The 18,390-nt window shown below is 39.4% G+C and overlaps 1 protein-coding gene across 2 annotated transcripts in view; it reads left to right on the top strand.

Moving 5' to 3' along the window:
* LOC124302010 (scavenger receptor class B member 1-like) overlaps positions 1-17,773 on the top strand; it is a 42,135-nt gene extending 24,362 nt beyond the window's left edge. For both annotated transcript variants that reach the window (XM_046757738.1, XM_046757737.1), the window contains exons 2-8: positions 4,190-4,445; positions 4,742-4,883; positions 13,073-13,273; positions 14,194-14,418; positions 15,185-15,347; positions 15,897-16,141; positions 16,602-17,773. In XM_046757738.1, the coding sequence (XP_046613694.1) occupies positions 4,190-4,445; positions 4,742-4,883; positions 13,073-13,273; positions 14,194-14,418; positions 15,185-15,347; positions 15,897-16,141; positions 16,602-16,949 (1,580 nt within the window). In that variant the 3' untranslated portion in view covers positions 16,950-17,773. The remainder of the gene's footprint in view (positions 1-4,189; positions 4,446-4,741; positions 4,884-13,072; positions 13,274-14,193; positions 14,419-15,184; positions 15,348-15,896; positions 16,142-16,601) is intronic.
* Positions 17,774-18,390: the final 617 nt, after the last annotated feature.

The raw sequence follows: 18,390 nt of genomic DNA, 5'->3' as shown, positions 1-18,390 counted from the left end.
ATGACTTTCAAATTGCTTCTTGGCTGAAGCACCCGTACTTGCGCCCGTATTATTACAATCCCCGGTAGAAGCTGTTCCTTGCTCTCGTGATGATCATTCACTTAATCGCACAATGAACTGTGAATGAGAATAAAGGTATCTACTGATAGAACTAGCGTGAATGAATCTGTTCAAAAGGCCGGGCGCGCGAACGTGAGTCACAAGTTCTACAAACATCAAGTCGAATTTTTGGAATTACGTTTCATGTCTTTCGAACACACATCGTATTGTGATCGACCTTTTTCCTTGATATATTCTTCTTAGGGAAATAATTCAGAGCCCGAAGTACAGAGACGTTTGCCGTCTGTTTTTAACAAATCCATAATCGGAGATTCAAAGTGGCCACTATCAAGAAATAAAATTACATTCAAACAATCTCGTCTTCAATTTTTAATTATTGTCGCATTCGGCAAAGTGGTGAAGCGTATGAAAATTCGAATGCAAAACTTGTTTTTGAAAGGAATGTTACCCGTTTTTTTTTATTCCTTCAGCCTCGTGATATTGACAAATAAAACAAGCACTATGTTTTATTGATGTAATGAATTGATCCGGATTATTCGACATTCGAGAATTTTATTCGCCGTCTACTACCTGGTGGTCATTCTCAGACGTGAAAGAACATTCAGGTATAGCCACTAAAACAAAAAATGTCGATATAGAATTTTAACATCCGTATATATCAAAGACAAAGGTCAAAATGATCAATAAGCATTGGAACTAAACATGATGGATCAAACGATATCACATATTATTATAGCACTGTAGGTACGAAAGTTGACGGCTGCGGTTTCGATTCATTGAACCAATAAAGCCATTACTTGCAACCTGATGAGTGTCCATAGAATAAATTGATTGGAGCGACTGTTTCGAATCTTGCAAAGTGTCAGATTAGCCAGTATTTACGGAAATCTGAAAGCGCATAGGGTTATGATTCTAGAAGAAGTATGCCGATGGCGATAGACACGAATTGGCCATTTGAGTTAGGAAATCAACGTCGTTCAAGGCCGATCTGGTACTTTAGCTACCAGCCAGTAAAAGCAGCGGAGGGATTAAGCAGCTGAGGACTCCAGTCGTTGGCAGACTGTGTTATTCTGGAAGTATATATCGGAGCTTACAGTATCAAAGCGTACGGGTACGTCAAACCTTGAATAGTTGAGAAATTGCGAATACGTGATGATCATACCGTGCGAAAGATTAACAGAAGACAATGCGGTAATCTCGATTACTTATAGGAAGTGAAACTGGTCGCACGTTTTGAACGGAGAAACAGTGTCCATTCTGAATTCAAATTACGCAACGATGTTGCGCGGTATTGAGTCACTGTGTAAGTTCAGTTTTGGGAAGCGCAATTAACCGCTTCATTTCATCAGTGCGGAAAAAAGAAAGAAGGATAATTCAGATTCCGAGGACAAAAGTTACGCCGGTAATCGACCGAGCATTAACTCGAGTCTCTTTGCGAGCAGAAATATCAAACCGGTGTTGTTTACCGGGTGGAAATCTTCGAGCAATTAGCAGCAAAATTTCCGCGAAATAAAAACACGAGATTCACTTCTCTGGGCAGGTAGGCGAATGAAGGGGCCCCAGAAACGTAAACTATGCTCGCTTTATCTTTTCCATAATGTTTTCTTGATTCTAGTGATTCGTAGACTATCCAGATTTTAATTTCCTTGAAAAGAAGAGTATGAGACGCGGATTCAATGCACGGCTATGCAGTAGTCAATGCCTCTGACACCGTGACTTCCGTCGCAGAAACAACGTCTAGTTCGATAAACTGATAACCCTGCAACGTGCAGTCGAGGGAAATCGCAGCTTCGCAAAGTCGAAGCTACAGCGAACTAGGGTTGATGATTTATACGACGTAGGGTCGGAGGTTTCACGAGGAAATCACGGCGCTATCTAAAGCGTTTTTGCCGTGGTGAATTCACGTTGAAACGATACAACTGGATCGAATCCACGTTGCTTAATGCATGGGTATAATCGCGCAATGCTGCAGTTTTGGCATATATCATATGAAACGACTCTTCAGGACTGTTTTCTATTACAAGAATGTCCCAATTCGCAGAAATAAAGAATTAGCATTTTCCTTGGGAGAAGATGATCGCATGTATATAAATACATATTATCAAGAATGCAAACTTCAACCTTTTGAGGTGGCGTTATTTCTCACAAAGCCATATGCTGATGGTAAATGGCAGAGCTGTGCTGAATTTCAGTACTACTTTGAATTCTCAATGAATATAATAAAGGTCCGCATTCAACTTACATGGCTCGATAATACGCAGATATTTTTCTACCAATTCATATAACTTAGATAAATGTTTCAACATTGTAATTTCATTAAGTCGTCTAAAGACTTTGCCTAGGAGATTATTTGTTTTTCGAATTTAACGATTATCACGTGGCTGCGTGAAAATGGCAATATGTCTGGATCATTCAAGAAAATCAGATTTTTCATACAAGTTAGAAAAAATGAACGCTAAACTGACGAAGAGAGAATATCGTTTGTATAAACTCGCCGATAGCATATCGCGTTACGTTGGTTTGACGCAATCCAAGACATTTCTACAAATTTTCTGATTCCTATCTTGAAACGATCATACCCGTTTGAATCGCCTCCAGCCATTAGTCTCCGAATTTTCCTTGTTTGTGCATCGAACAAGCGGTAAATTACTGTTATGTCTCATGCGTGATCCCACTAATGATGCTTTTCGGGAGGGCTGGTTCAAAACATGATACAGCAGTCGTTGGAAAAGGAATTTTTGCACAAACCGCATGCGATACTCTCTTTGAACACCGGATAGACTAGGTACAAAGAATGCTGCCCAGTAACCGGAAACGAAGTCACCAAACCTCCTATCTCGTATGCAGCTTGGCGAAACTCGTATCTCATTCCTCAAGGTTTACCAGAGACTGCAGCAAGTAGTCGTAGAACAGGTTCTCATTGGTGCACGTGGGAAGTTCTGCAGATTTATTGCCTTTGATCGTTGTTGTCTTCGTAATAAGGCGATGAATTAATTCATTAAAAATGTTTACAATACGTAGTCTACTCCACCGGTAGAGTTTTGTACGAACCTGTACGGACAGATCAGTTATCTTGATATGTCGACGGTCTAGACGTCGCAACTCGGGAGGAAGCTTAACAATTATAATATAATTTTACAAGGACGGATGGACGTGATTCCTGTGTGAATCACCCTATTAAATAACAATTTGTATTCGATTCCTGTATACGCCTCCGCTATTGCTCCTAAGAACCGTTCGTCCACTGAGCCTGGTATTTGAAAAATTTTCCGCTTCCCTCGTAACAAAAGGTCCGAAAATTATTCTGAGATTCGTTCAAGGAAACTGGCCGCTCCGTTAATTAAGAGCCGTCGAAAAAAAGGATTGAAGAGTTCAGTTCTTCGGCATTGAGTTCCTTAAACGTAAAACGACACGAAATTCATGACGGAGAGAATCTTCAATCAATTTTTATCCTAAAATTATAATGTCGATAGTTCTGTTCACCCGATTACATATCAATATCGATGTTTGACGCACACATCAATTTGCCAGAGATGAAAATTGAAAATTAAAAATAAAATAAGTGATTATAATAGTCTCGAGTTGAATGATTCGCGATTGATGACGGTCAGAAATTCCGAGCGGAAATTATTTATTTGACGGTTACAAAACAGCACTGACGTCTGAAACATTGGGTTAGTTTATGAAAATCATCTTATTTCGCTCACAAAGTGACGAGAAAGCAGGGAAAAATAACGAAGTAGATATCAACGAACAGATTAAAATATGCGAGCATAAACTATTCTCGGGTGAAAAAAGAAAACATCTTAACAGAATGATACGCCAGCCGTTGAACTCGTGACAATTCCTCATTGTCCGTGGATTTTTATTCTACCCACATTATTCGACGGTTGCGACATTCGTGAGGTAGGTAATTACTAGACACGTATGTAAATACCTACATATTGTGATGCTACGAAAATTGATTCATTTGTGGTGGATGAAATTTTCCCCACATTCTTTTGCAACATATGGAAATAAATCGTTGCTAACACGCTTCGGAATTCTTCGCACGTATTATAACATACAGATATATAACGTGTGTTGTAGGAATTTCATAACCAACGTATCTCTGACTCTTTTGTTCCAGGCATTTTTGTCTTGATGACATTGGGCCTGCTGGGCATCGCTTCCGGCTGTCTTGTCCTGGTCTTCCAGCCGTACGATATTCTGTTCAAGCTGAAAGTCACTTTCAGCGAAGGCGGTGAAATATTCGAACTGTGGCGTTCGCCGCCTGTCGATCTCTACCTCAAAGTCTACCTCTTCAATGTCACGAACAGCGAGCAATTCCTCAACGGGGAGGAAGACAAGCTTCGATTCAACCAAGTCGGTCCTTACGTTTACAAGTGAGTCAACATTTATCCTAACGATTCGTCGTGCGTGTGTCTTCCGATCACGTGATTGTAAAATTTTGTTGACTTGAACAGTACATTATATCAGGTTATTGCAGTGTTCCTATAATAACAGATATATAATCAATAACAAAATAAGAATTAGCAATTCCGGTTTATCGATTTACATTTTACGAACGACTGCTCGTAAAAAAAAAAAACAAAAAAAAAACAACCAATATTGCTCGATAAACGCAGCGCAAAATAAGGAGATTTCCTCTAAATCGCGTATCTACTCTTGGTCATTTCAGAGAATTGATGGAGCATGGAAACGTGACGTTCAACGAAAATGGCACGGTAACTTCCATTCCTCTACATCCCCTCAAGTACATCCCGGAAATGAGCAATGGGACAGAGGAGGACTTGCTGATGCTTCCAAACATCGCATTGCTGGTGAGTTTGGTTTGAGATATTTCTCGTTCAAAATTTGACCGTAACGGCACCGCTTTGACAAATATCAATATTTCGTCGGAATTTTAAGAAGTGATACCATCATTTTCTGCCAAATTTTTTTTCGAACATTCTATTGATAAATAATAATTATTAATTGTACAACTTGATTGCTTACGAACCTTCCATGGAAATCGGACGAGTCAAGGTATCTTATTCGGAAAAATTTTCATCAAACTATAAAACCGCAAATTAAGGCGGTGCCATTTTGTCTTCTGCGGATAAGCCACTATTAGTATGCAATGTGTGATATCTTGAAAGCGATTTTTAGCTCCGTAGACATCGAGAATGAAATATGAACGCCGTTGTGCACGATATATATAATTGCAAAAATACCGGATTCAATGTTGCTAAATCTAGTCTTGATCTCTAACATATGTGTAAGAATTGTAATAATAGTTATAATATAGATGGCATTGTTAACTACAGGGAAATGAAAAAATTCCGTGTAGTAAACACATGAGTAATATACGTTCGCGACGGCTCATTCATGTCACCTTTAGGTACTTATTTATTCAGATTGCGAAGTTTTTTATTTATTTTTTTTAATGGCAAACTTATGATCTCTCGATAAAGATTCTACAAGGTCTGGCCTCACGCCTACTTGTTTCACGTTTCGAAGAGGCAGGGCGAACCAGTTAACACATTCCGACGAACAATAAAAGGTGTTTTGAAAATTTAGCATTGGAGGTGAATTTCGCATGTTCAGAAATGTCGGGAAAGAGTTCCGCTTACTTCGTACAGAGACAAAGGGAGGAAAATAACAAGGAAGAAGCGTCCGTCCGATTTACTTGGAATACGCATACATACAGCAGCATTACGAAGTGTAAATCGAGCATAGTTTATTAACAACAAATTTCCTCAAGTTGATTTCTCATTCATAAGACTCACCGCGTGAACTATTACAGAATGCTAATGAACTTTCGACGTATGACTTATACTACCAATGCTGTCCATTATGACCGATATAGATGCCAAGGATAGCTTCTACTCGAATATAAGCCGATCGCCAAACGATATCGATTATTCCCACATCGCGATCTGTGGATCAACATTTTCCGTTAGTTTTTGAATTGCCAAGTCCAATCGAAACTAAAGTGGTATTAAATTTCCATCTTGCATTCACGCCTGAATAATATTATTCATTTCTCTGGCTATCAGGCGGCACATTAATTTCTTCATAACGCGTGTTCATTATCATTGAATGAAAAAACTGCACTTGACGTTTATGAAGAGAACATATAAAGAGAACATATAATTGTTTTTTATAAGCATTATATGCTATCTACTGTGTTTTTTTTTTTTTGGACTAACATCTACTGCAGAAAATGATTTGAGGGGAAAAAATTATCGCTTTAAAATTTATTACTCAACAAACAAATACACAAATCAATTTCACTTCCGAATAAAATAGCAACATATACCTACAGGATAAAATAATTACCGGAAGCATGATGCAGGCGTTGGATGATTCCAAATGCTGACACCTCGATTGAAAGCTTTAAAGTTGACTATTTTCACGGCCTAAATTGTGAATCGAATCTATCGCGTCTGTCAGTGATTAATAATCATACGAACATAACGTTTATGCAGTTTTCCAACGCTGGACGTTGTCCAAACGGGTCCGTATTTTACCAAACGAACTCTGCGTAGTAGTAAAGACGTGCTTTCAAATTACCGTAAGAATTTTTCTGTCGCTGAGTATAACGTACGTTGCGCAAACAGAGAAATTTCAGTCGGCGTACAAAAGTATTAAAGAACAACTGTCTCGATATTTGTGCCACGGCATAAAACGACGGGATTTATCAAAGTTCGAACTAACCTGGATGATAATTTTTAAATTTGTATTTTTTTTTCTCTTTAAGCGCGCTTTCTTTCTTACGAGGGAAGTTAAAGTCATGGTACAATTTTACTTAAAACTTGTAAAGAACGATTTTATTGAGACCTTTAGCGACTCGAGAGCTCGTTTAGCAAGTTCAAATTCACGTATTTTTTAACCCATAATATTTACTTCATATTCGAGCATCGAATTTGTTTCAGCTCGAGACGCTTGGATTCGAATTGACATCCGAATTATATCTGCTGTGACACAGTGTTCGAGTCTGACTTACAATTTCGACGAGTCAAAATTATACTGGTTCACCCGACCAGCCGAAGATTCTAGACATTTTTTCGAAGGCCAACTGGCGCGTTGAGTACTATCTCAGATGCAATCGAAACTCTCGGAATTCGGACGCACCCAATCATTGAGACAGTCATTATTCATAGCGATTGCGTTACAACTTTTCGAGTATGCTTCAGGCTTATAACTCTGTATTATCGAGAATTATCGAATGAATACGAAATGTGGATTCATATAATATGAATTCTCAGCACCGACGAGCTATGCGTGGATCGTTTGGCTTGAGTGAAAAATTCCGGGTCATGCTTCGCACGTGGTCGTCTATTGAGCAATGAGACCATAAAATATTTGGGTAACCGGATAAACGGTAGCCTCGAAGCATTTGGAGATTACGAATCGCGACGCCGAACAATTGGCCATTGCCTCGTCTCGGTTTTGGAACATCGAATTCTCTAGACTCGCCGCTTACTCACAAAGACCTGATTTCGGTTGGTCAATTTTTTCTATAGGACAGTGTGAAAAAACTACGGAAGTACAAACATGACATGTCCATCCCAGACCTTTGCCACGTTTTACAACGTATTACACGTATTGCACTCTGAAATGATATTGAAACTCCCGTGTCAACTGAGTCACCTTTATCTTTTTACTAGCTGTTTAATATATGTGTGTATCTTGGAATTACCTGTATAATTTGCAGATGACTTACTCATTCGACGTTGTTTCACAGCTTGCGGTTTGCACGCATTCGGAGTGATAAAATAAATATTAAAATTGGTATCGTTAGTGTCGGTCCAGTGATATATTTTAGTTCATTCGAGTGGGCGATATTTGTTTTTTGTCAAATTTTTTGTGCTCACAACTGTGCAGTAAACGGGTGAAAAAGTATTCGGAAAATAAGTCGTTACCTTCATCCGTCAGAGTAAACATTAATTGATCCAAATCAATTTCATGGTCATTTGAATTAATCATGTACCGTACTTAATTGTATTTAATTATAACTGACAATAAATCTCATATGTAGTAGCGAGAATTATTTCTGCTGATTTCCTTCTAACAGATGGTTTCAAATTTTTCTGTTGGTTGAGTGAAGAAATACTATGACAGGGAGAAAAAGTGCAATAATCTATAAATGCAATTATTGCAGCTCGTTGAGTGTAAAAAGAACAAGAGTGTAGTTTCTGTTATGTCACTACAATATTTGCACCTTAAACTCATACATCATTACTTTCTTCAGTGCAATATACGTACAGTACTATAATTCAATAACATAATATTCAATAATATACGTACATATAACGCGTGCTTGAATGGATATTGCCGCAAACACTTGTTCACCTTAAATTATCAAAACATAACATACATATAAAAACAAACAAGATACGCCGAATGCAAAAAGTTTGTCCATTGACACAGGGGACCTAGTTGTATCGTGCATAAATGAATACCAAACGACGGCGTGATTAATTAATTAGAAAAGCTTAATTAGGGGACCACGATTATGTGATGCCAGCTGAGTGTGATTAAAGCATCTGATACGACAGAAGTGATATTAGGTATATATATATATGCAGATTTCAGATGCACTTGTACTGCCTCAAGGCTAACAAAACACTGGAAAGGCAAGATTTTTATTACGGTATCGCATGCACGGGTATTGAACATTGCACCAGATGTGAGTTGTGACCGTAATTAACCGGCTGTTAACGTAACGAAATGTGAATGAATCGGCAAGTTGGGCGTTTCTGGATACGCAAGTTTACTTTAGTTAACTGAAGAGTTTGTTGAACGGTTGGATTAGCTTGTTTGCACTGATGGGAGTTCCTTAGAGACGCGAATCAAATAAGCCGCTAGTTGAATATTCATGAGTATAAGGCATGGGAAAAGTGCTAGTGTTTATTTAATTACAGCTATATTGTGCGGTTACATCATCGAGATTTAAGGGAAACCTCAATTATGCGCGCATCAACTCTTCAAATTTCTATTCACAAATCTTGCCTGACAGTCGTCACCGGGAATTATAATTACGGTAATCGGATTTTAAGGAGTCGCGAGTAAAAAATAGACTTGTCATATTAAGAAACCTGAGCATTGTTTGTACACTTGAATAATAAAAAAGTCATTAAACTCTTGATACAATTTGAATGAAAAAATTATGGGGTAAAAAACCTTACCGCAAGTAGTTTATTTAAGGCGTGTCAGACTGCGTAGCTCGTCAATACATTCCGACATGCGGCCAACACGTCACTGCACGGTACATATATAAAACAAGGTTAAAAATGATGGGTCGTGACACGAGCAACGTCTAAACTGGATTACTTCTAGCTGTAGCTGAAAACAAACCATGTTTTTCTGCATGCGACGTCGGACGAAATGTCAGAGAGAGAAAAAAATGGAATTAATATCACCAAGAGAATATAAATTTGACATGCTGGGTTTGCCGCCCCGATTGTTGGAACGCGGACAGTCCAAGCTAAGCTGTCTTATCGTGTCCAAGCAAACCTGTCTCCGCGTTGACTTCTCGATATGATAGTTATTTTTGTCGCAAGTACGCCTAAAGTAGGGCTTTCTCGACACGTACAAAATTCCGCACGAACCGAAGGCGATATCCAAAAATGCCACAAGTCCTATTTTCTGTGCTACCTCTGGTCAAAAACAAGAATATTGTGTAGTTTCTGTAAACACTAGTGCTTGAAATTCGATTTTTCGGCACTAGGGTTCGTAAAAACTGCAAAGTAGTCGAGTTGTTGACGGAGATAGAGCATCTCGATATTTATCAGATATCTGAACGCTTCCTGCGGATAGTTGTAGAAAAGCTTGTCCATTAACTGTTTTGTCTTAAGAATTATTCTGCCTAACAAGTCAAACGACACGTGTCGCTCTTATTTCGTCATATTTGACGAGTACTGCTTTTGCAACGAATCTCACAGATTTCTTCAATCAGGCTTCGTTTATCACTTGTGCATATCGTATAGCTGATAATTCGCCAATACAAAGTGATGTATGTTCAACTTTGATATCGGTAATTAGATTTTTCCTCCGCATCAACCTTTGCACTATAGTTATACTTGATAACAAATGGTACGTTCCAGATAGGCGTATAAAATATTCGTTAGATTAGCGTAGCTCTCGCATCTACACCTCGCCAGGTTCACTTTTGTTCATTAATTCCTGTGAATTCGATTGCGGAAAGTTCATCATGATTCTTTCATTTTATTCCGGACTCACGTTCATTACAAATGTCCATCCGACCATGAAATTACTACAGAAATGCTCTGCCGATTTTCTATCTACCTGATACTTGCATCGCATGGTAAACCGAAAGGAATCATCATCCGTATCCAACGCAAGATCTTTGATTAGCCCTTTCACACTTACGTAAGTTTCCAGCGATTTTTTTACAGCAGCACGTGTAGCAGTATAGCTCTTAATGATATCGATCTGTTTTATACATAACTGCTCACTTATTACACGTGCGCAGCGTATCTGTTTGTGACTGGACATTTTTGCCACTAGCTTCTTAGGTAAAAGGCTTAGACGAACGTTTTAAATTGTAATCCACACGTGTTCACCGCGTCCACGTGGTCAAATTTCTTTGGGACGTGATTGAGCTGAAAACGTGCTTCTAGAAAAATCTACGGATAGCAAGAGTCGTTCGAATTAGTCGATCGATATAATCTATTCGACGAGTGTTTCGTCACGACTGCAATCGTCCGACATCATATTTCACACATAGTATTCCAAATCCGAAGTAACATTCGTCTGGTGAAACTTCGCTAAAATATTCAAAGTCAATGTCAATGTTAATATGTAACAATTTGTCAACACAATTATTACCCACGGTAGAAATCACAGATAAAGTCGATAAATATAAACGTCATTACACGGTCGTTAACAGCACCTTAAAAGGATTTTTTTGACGACGAGTGACCTGTAATGCGGCAGTGTCACTGATAATTACTATGTGCTCAGGTGCTATAATTGGTACCGAAAGCAAACGGCGTTTGCTTATCGCACTATTGGTGAATATTTTCTGGCAAACATTAACGTCATGCAGCGAAATAATCAAAAATTTTAACGCGAGATTAGCGGGTGAATCGAAAAAACGAGGGACTTGACACGGTGATCATAATCACTGGATTTGCGCAATAATTAGCCGTCGATAAGTGTACATTGCTGCAGTACAGAACATTCTTACCACAAAGAAATACCGTGCATGCTTTGTATCGCCATTCATGGTGCACAGTGAACGAAAAAATTGTAATCAATTTCTGACGTAATACTTAGAGAAGTGAAAATTCAACGACGGTATAATTTCGAGATTCGGTGTCGAGAACCGCGGCCAACTTTCCTCGTCACATGCGTGTAATCGAACAAATTGGACCATAAGTAATCGTGTGGCCCAATTTCCAGATGTTACGCGACGTTGCCTTCTTAGGGCGGAAACGTCATTGTTGTCAAGGTTGCGTGCAGAAGTTGCAATTCACACGTGTCCAGTACACGCACATTATTTGTGGACGAGTTTACGTCACGTTGCACTACCGTCGGTGAATCCAGATGCAGACCGCGTTTCTCTTGTGACAAACTATCAACGGAATTTAATAATAATATTCTGTAATCTTGAAGTAAACCGCGATTACATAACGAAATTATATTGCACCATGGATTCGAAGTAGGTATAAGTACAGCCTACTTTTTATGGATAGCGAGTTGAAGAAAAACTAAGTATTTGTAGCACGCCTACAAGGCAAACAGTATAGACAATAAATCCCGAGATTCCATCAGGCGATAATAAATTATAAGTTTATCGTGCAAACGAGGAAAGAAAAAAAGTCAAGCGAAAAAACGGAGAAAAAAAAACGTTGTCATCTGCATACGTTAGATACATCGCACATCCAATGTTTCGGAAAATCGACTTCTAGAATCAATCGATAAAAAATTCTAGGATCATCAATATCGAAAGTTAAGGTCACAGTTAAGTCGAGATGAAACGATTATTACATGGAAAAACACAACGCAGACTGTTACGTAAGCTGACAAAACTAGGCACACAATATATGCATGTCACTACTATTGAGCTTACGATATCATCGCAGATACAATTGTACATTATTGACTACCGATGTCGACGTTTCGGCATTCCGATCTCACAATAAAATGAACGTATTGCGGCTGCGGTAAGGAGGACTCCGTATAATCAGCGACCCAGCTTTTTTTTACTTTAGGTATCGCATCCCGTACTTAGTCGTTCATTATTCTCGATCGAAACATTCTCCACGACGCGGTGAGTTAATCGCAGTTGACAATTGACCCCATACCTGTCCGTCTGTCCGAGACGTATACCTTGGCCGATTGATGTAATCCTTGAGTAATCCTCGACTACTACTTATGCTCCGAGTACTTTTCCTGCTGCACCTGTATTATACGTCTTTTTACTTTGCCGAATTTTTCTCTTTTTTGTCTTCTCAACCGGTCCGAGATTGACGGGAAAAATACAGAGAGAGAAAGGGAACGTTGCCGATACACATATGCATCGAGCATTGGCCTAGGTCAAACTGCGGCACCGTGATTATGGTGAAAGGAAATCGCCGATCCGGTCAGGATTTGGTAACTCTGACGTGAAAGTTGAGCTGTCTAATATTCAAAGAAAATATTATACTTATCCACTCGGCGTCAGTTTTAAAAATAACAATTCCTTGCGATACATTTTTTCCCGCAATCGTGCTATCCAATTAGCATTGTTTTTAACTGAGTGCAACAGCCGGCATTGCTTTCGATTTTTGTTTGTTATTCACGACCCTGCGGCATGTGCCGTCGATCTTGCACAGACACTCGTCACATGCACGTGAATATTAAAGATTTACGCTTTACTTGCCCAACGACAACTGCCTTTGATAGGTGAATGGGCATCGTGCTGCACGTAGGCGAAAGCATACTTGGACCGTTAACCTGTACCAACAATCGCATTGTTGATGCACTGTTGCTTTACAGAGATTTTGTTCGTTTTCAGAGTATAACCAACGTGATGCGGGATTCCAATTACCTCACTCAATTAGCCCTCGATATGCTCATCAGTCAGTCGGGCAGTAAGCCGCTCGTCGAAATGACCGCGAAGGAGTTTATGTTCGGTTACGAATCGACTCTGGTCACGCTGGGGAACAAGGTGATGCCTTCTTGGATAAAATTCGACAGACTGGGCCTCATCGATAGGGTAAGTTTCCAATGAACTCCACTTCCGTTTGGCAAAACGTTTACGACGGCTGATGACGAACGATTTTCGAACTAAAAACATCTCGCAACAACGCACATCCTCTTATAATCCTGTTTTGAATTTATTTCGCGTATAAATTATACGACACGATAAAGCTGAAGCTGATTATGATGCGTTCAATTTTTCCCGAGGTTGACCGTAACATCATTGACGATTTGAGAAACGAGTTTTCCTCAGAAACGAGTTCCGAGGATCCGGTTGCTGGGCTCGTATCCCTCACAGTGGTTGAATCGACGTCCTTGAAAGAGCTCCCTGGCCAAACATTCCTGTAGGCACTTATAAAGTCAGAGTGATGGAGACCGTGCACAAAAATAGTACACGGTCCGGTACTCGGATTCCAACGTGTCCGGAATTGTATCTTCGGAAATCGTTCGATGTCTCACTCCAGAATTATCATGCCGTCTCAGCTCGGTATTTTGTAATAGTTAAAAAAAAAAAACATATCAACACATGTTAGTAGCAATCAAAGTTTATCGACGCCTACCTAAATGTGTCTAAAAATAAAATTGTTACAGAAAGATATCACTTTTATTTCACATCAACGGTAAACCGGCTGAATTTGCATGTCTGCGGTACGGTAAAAACTAATTTCATCTCCATTTAACGTATAACCTTGAAAAATACTTGATCTCAGCCACTATAAAATTTAATTCACTTCACCATCCAACCGCAAAACAATTGCCAAGTGGTCAAACTTGTTCGGCTTCGATTAAAAAAGTGATGCTGACATTTTCTCGTCGTACCTGATTGCATTATCACAATTGGAATCCACATTTGTTTCGCGACGGTTACTCTGATAGGTATTTCAGAACATCTACGCTCCTTTGTTAATGGTCCTTTTATTCAAATTGCCCATGCAGATGTACGATTTCGAGGGTGACATTGAAACCGTGTATACCGGCGAAACCGACGTGTCGAAGGCCGGGCTGATTGACACCTATAATCACGGCGCTGATCTACCCCATTGGACTGGGAGATGTGCAAATGTTCAGGGTGCTAGTGACGGTACCAAGTTCCGTGGCTACTTGAAGCCGAATCAAACGCTTCATTTCTTCAGGAAGAGTCTTTGCCGCAGTGTTGAGATGGTAAGTTATTTTTAGTTTAAATGGCAATAACGTCGCAATGCCGATTTCACGTGATTCTGAAAATTGGGTTGATCGCACGGGGCGATCGCAATTGATCTGAAAATATCAGAGATAAGGCCGCACTTTTTGGACGAAGCGTTTCCCGTCAGCCCACTTCGAAGAGATAGATTCTCGGTAACATCCAATTAGATAATTCAATGTGATTAAATGTTAGCGCTCACAGCTGGTGTAAAAAATTAATTCACCGTCGCTTAATACCGGGCTCTCCGTTTATACACATATCAACGACAAAGTTGAAAAACAACGTACCGTGCGGATTTAGATGTAATCTGAATAAATTCCAACGACAATACATCACTCTCGGCACGCGCTAGTGTGTAATAATAACTGAATCACTTGACAATATCGCCAATCTTTTTTGTAGATTTAATTTTGGAGACAAGGTACTAAATTACGCAAGAAGACATAATTAGCACGCTATTAGTACCACAGGGACGATCGTATGTGGAACCTGATAATTTGTCTTCGGAGTAGATTTTTTTGCTTTTCGACAATTACCTTACATGCGCCATAACGGGGGACAATTAAATAAGGCACAGACGGGAGAAAAACGATTTGTGAATTGCGAAAATGAGAAAATAATTACACTCTTTTTTCCATACATCGGAACGGTGTTCCATGCAACTATATTATCTCGCGGAATCTGACTAATTGTTACAAGTCATCATATCACTCATTACACCGATCTTATCATTCCTGTTTACAGCATCATACAGGCACTAAAACTATCAAAGGGCTCGAGGCGTTCGAATACAAATTTGTTGAAAACGAGCTAGATAACGGAGCAGTCAACCCAAAGAATAAGTGCTTCTGCCGCAAGGGACGCTGTCTTCCCCGAGGCCTGGTGGACGTCACTGATTGCTACTACGGTAAGCTAATTCTCATCGGACGGTATTATAGTCTAGGTTAGTTGACAAACAAAATGCAGGACCTCACCTTGTCACTCCGCGTTGTTAAATCAACTCGAATACAGACAGGTGAGCCAAAAGTTTACGTTGGGGATAATAAGTTACTTTGCTTACGGAATTCATCGTTCTTCGAGAGATAAAGTTGAGATCCGTCGATACTTGGACGAAGTAGAGGCATACCGTTGCGAAGTAATAACTGTTAGCAATGGTAATTGAGTTGCGTTCGAGTACCTGGTTTCCAGAACTTGCATGCATTTGTTACGAAACTGACGAGACCTGGAATTTTACCTGAACATCATTATACAACGCGGTTTGAGAAATAATTCAATAATACACGTGTCGATCGATTCTGAACTTCGATTGAAAATATATGTTGAAGATGTTTACTGATTCAATGGAAAAAATACAAGCGATTACCATGTGCAATCACCGTATGATGAAAAGAAAATATTTTAATGATGATGGTAAACACGATTCTCGAAAGTGAAATGGCATTTTTTCTTCAAACAGGTTTCCCCATCGCTCTATCGTATCCTCACTTCTATCAGTCGGATCCTTCGCTACTGAGCTCAGTAGAAGGCCTTACACCAAACCAGAAGGATCACGAGTCTTTTTTCTACATCCAACCTCTGTCCGGGCTTCCCGTCGACCTCGCATTCCGCTACCAGATAAACATGGCGCTCCAGGACATCAGTTCCTACTCGAGCGTAGAAAAGTTCAAGGACCTAGTGCTTCCTCTTTTGTGGTTTGAAATTGTAAGTTTACCTCATCATATATCTCGTTTACCGCGAAGAAAAGCACTCACGATCGGAAGATCGATCAGGACGCTAGACACACCCGTTGAAAAATAAAAATTCACTCAGAAAGCACCGCAGCTTGTGCCCAACGCGTGATTGTCGAGGTGAAACAAACACCGTTTGTTTTTAACCCCAAAAAGATTCCAAAGAACTGAAAACAAATTTACTTTCATGTTCTTCACCGAGTGTAATGCGATATTTTTGAGTTCTCCACGCTCAAATAATTATAAACTAGAAAACATGTTTGTCGCGACTTTTCGCGTAAACTGCTTACTCGTTTCGCTCCCGATATCCTCGAGATAACGTTGAACTAGAAGTCTGGGTGATAGAAAAAACAAAACGCAAGTCAGCAGTATAAATTCTAGAACCTTCCTCAAACCTGTTTCTCGACTTTTCATGGTCCCTCTTGTTTCTTCAGGGCATGCACGAGCTCCCGAAGCCAATGAACGATCGTTTTCTGCTCTACCTGAACGTACTTCCGATGGTCCAGGAGGTTGCGATCTACGTTCTTTTCCTGATAGGCATTCTATTCCTCATCTGGAGCGTGGTGAAGATCTTGTTCCATCAGCCCAAAGGATACGGCGGTCCGGCGCAGTGGTTGGACACCGAGATGCAGCGAAAGAGGCTTAGCTTCCTGAACGAGAGACGATCCTCCGTCAAGCCAAAGGAACTCGAGACTTATTACAGCTCGCTACTCAGTCCCACCGACAACGTGCCGACCGCTCCGCAGGAGGACCTCCCATGCCTCACGGAGGAACATATCTAATTGTTTTATCATTAACAATGATTCATTAATGGAGAGCTCTGAAAGAGACTAGTAGTTTATAAGTCAGCTGCACGGAATTAATGGCTACGGATGCCGCTCGGTACCTACGTTTTATATTACCTTTAATTTTTTTCGTTATGATTGTGTTTCATCTCGCGCAGCGGGTCATACAAAATACTTCAGGAGCATTTCGGGAAATGGGGTCTTGACGCTATTTATAATGACCTGATGGTTGTTATTGAATTTGAAATAGTATTATATCTAGTATAAGTTTACACCTAAGAATTATTTTAACGAGTGCATGACGTACACAGACTTGCACACCTCAATTGTGTTGATACGCTACTAAGATACTTGAAATTTTTATGAAAATTTTTGTTCACTTTTCAAACGTAACTGTGTAGAAACTCACTTTCAAGCATAGTAAAACAGAATTGAAGTTATACATTTTCATGTTGGATGTATCATTTGGAAGATTTTTCTCATGATCAGAAATAATTCTCTCGTGCACAAGCACCTGCTCCTACAAGCGTCACCGGATGGTTCAAAAATTTTTATTGCACCGTCAAATAGCTACAAGGTATATTTCAAAGGTTGACAGTGTTCACGGTGATATCATACAAATGTACAAACGCAGTAGGAGAAATACTAGATCGATGACAAATTTGAGAAAACGCCCTTTCACAGTGATTTTCAAAATTTTAATGTAAAAACAACAGAAAATGGCTTTTTAGGATGTAAATATCTTCTCATTACTCCATTCTTAGGTGGTCTGATAAGCACGAAAAGATCCCGTGAGAATGAGAATTACTTCGTTCTAAGATGGAAAAAAAAAAAAAAATTAGATGACTGAAAGTTGAATTTCAATATTCGTAACGGATTTAATGTACACGGATTCGATTTCCAGCAACGGTTACATCCATTTGCGATAGGGAAAACTTTGAGTTCGCTCGTTTCGGCACGTACCGGATCATTCACCGTGCTAATTAGTACTTAAAAAGTAACATCTACAAGTTTATTTTTACAGATTTTTAGCTTTGGATTTAATATATATATTTTGGTTGTGGTTACGCTGTGTCTTACGTATATTATATCAATTATGATAGTAATTGAACTATTCGTAAATCAAGATGTGGTTGTTGCTATATTTCAACTTCTAAATATGTCATTTTGTCGGATTGCCATACCTAGCGGTCCGATTTTATTCATACCGAATCATGCAAATCATGAAATAACTGCAAACTATCAGCATAAAAAAAGTTATTGATTGGCTTCCGTGGCAAGGATATGATGTAGTGTGCATTAGTTTCAACAGTATTTTGTGAAATAGGTGCTTCCGGAAGAAGCGGAAGGGCCTTAATTGTCGGATGCCCGGCATCTGACAGGGGCGAAAACTTTGTAAATATGTAAATAATTGTGATTTAGATAATAGTAGGTAATT

This window comes from Neodiprion virginianus, chromosome 4, assembly GCF_021901495.1.
Source record: "Neodiprion virginianus isolate iyNeoVirg1 chromosome 4, iyNeoVirg1.1, whole genome shotgun sequence".
Taxonomy (NCBI): Eukaryota; Metazoa; Arthropoda; class Insecta; order Hymenoptera; family Diprionidae; genus Neodiprion; species Neodiprion virginianus.
The sequence above is the reverse complement of the archived record's forward strand: the minus strand, read 5'-3'. Positions and strand labels throughout refer to the sequence as shown.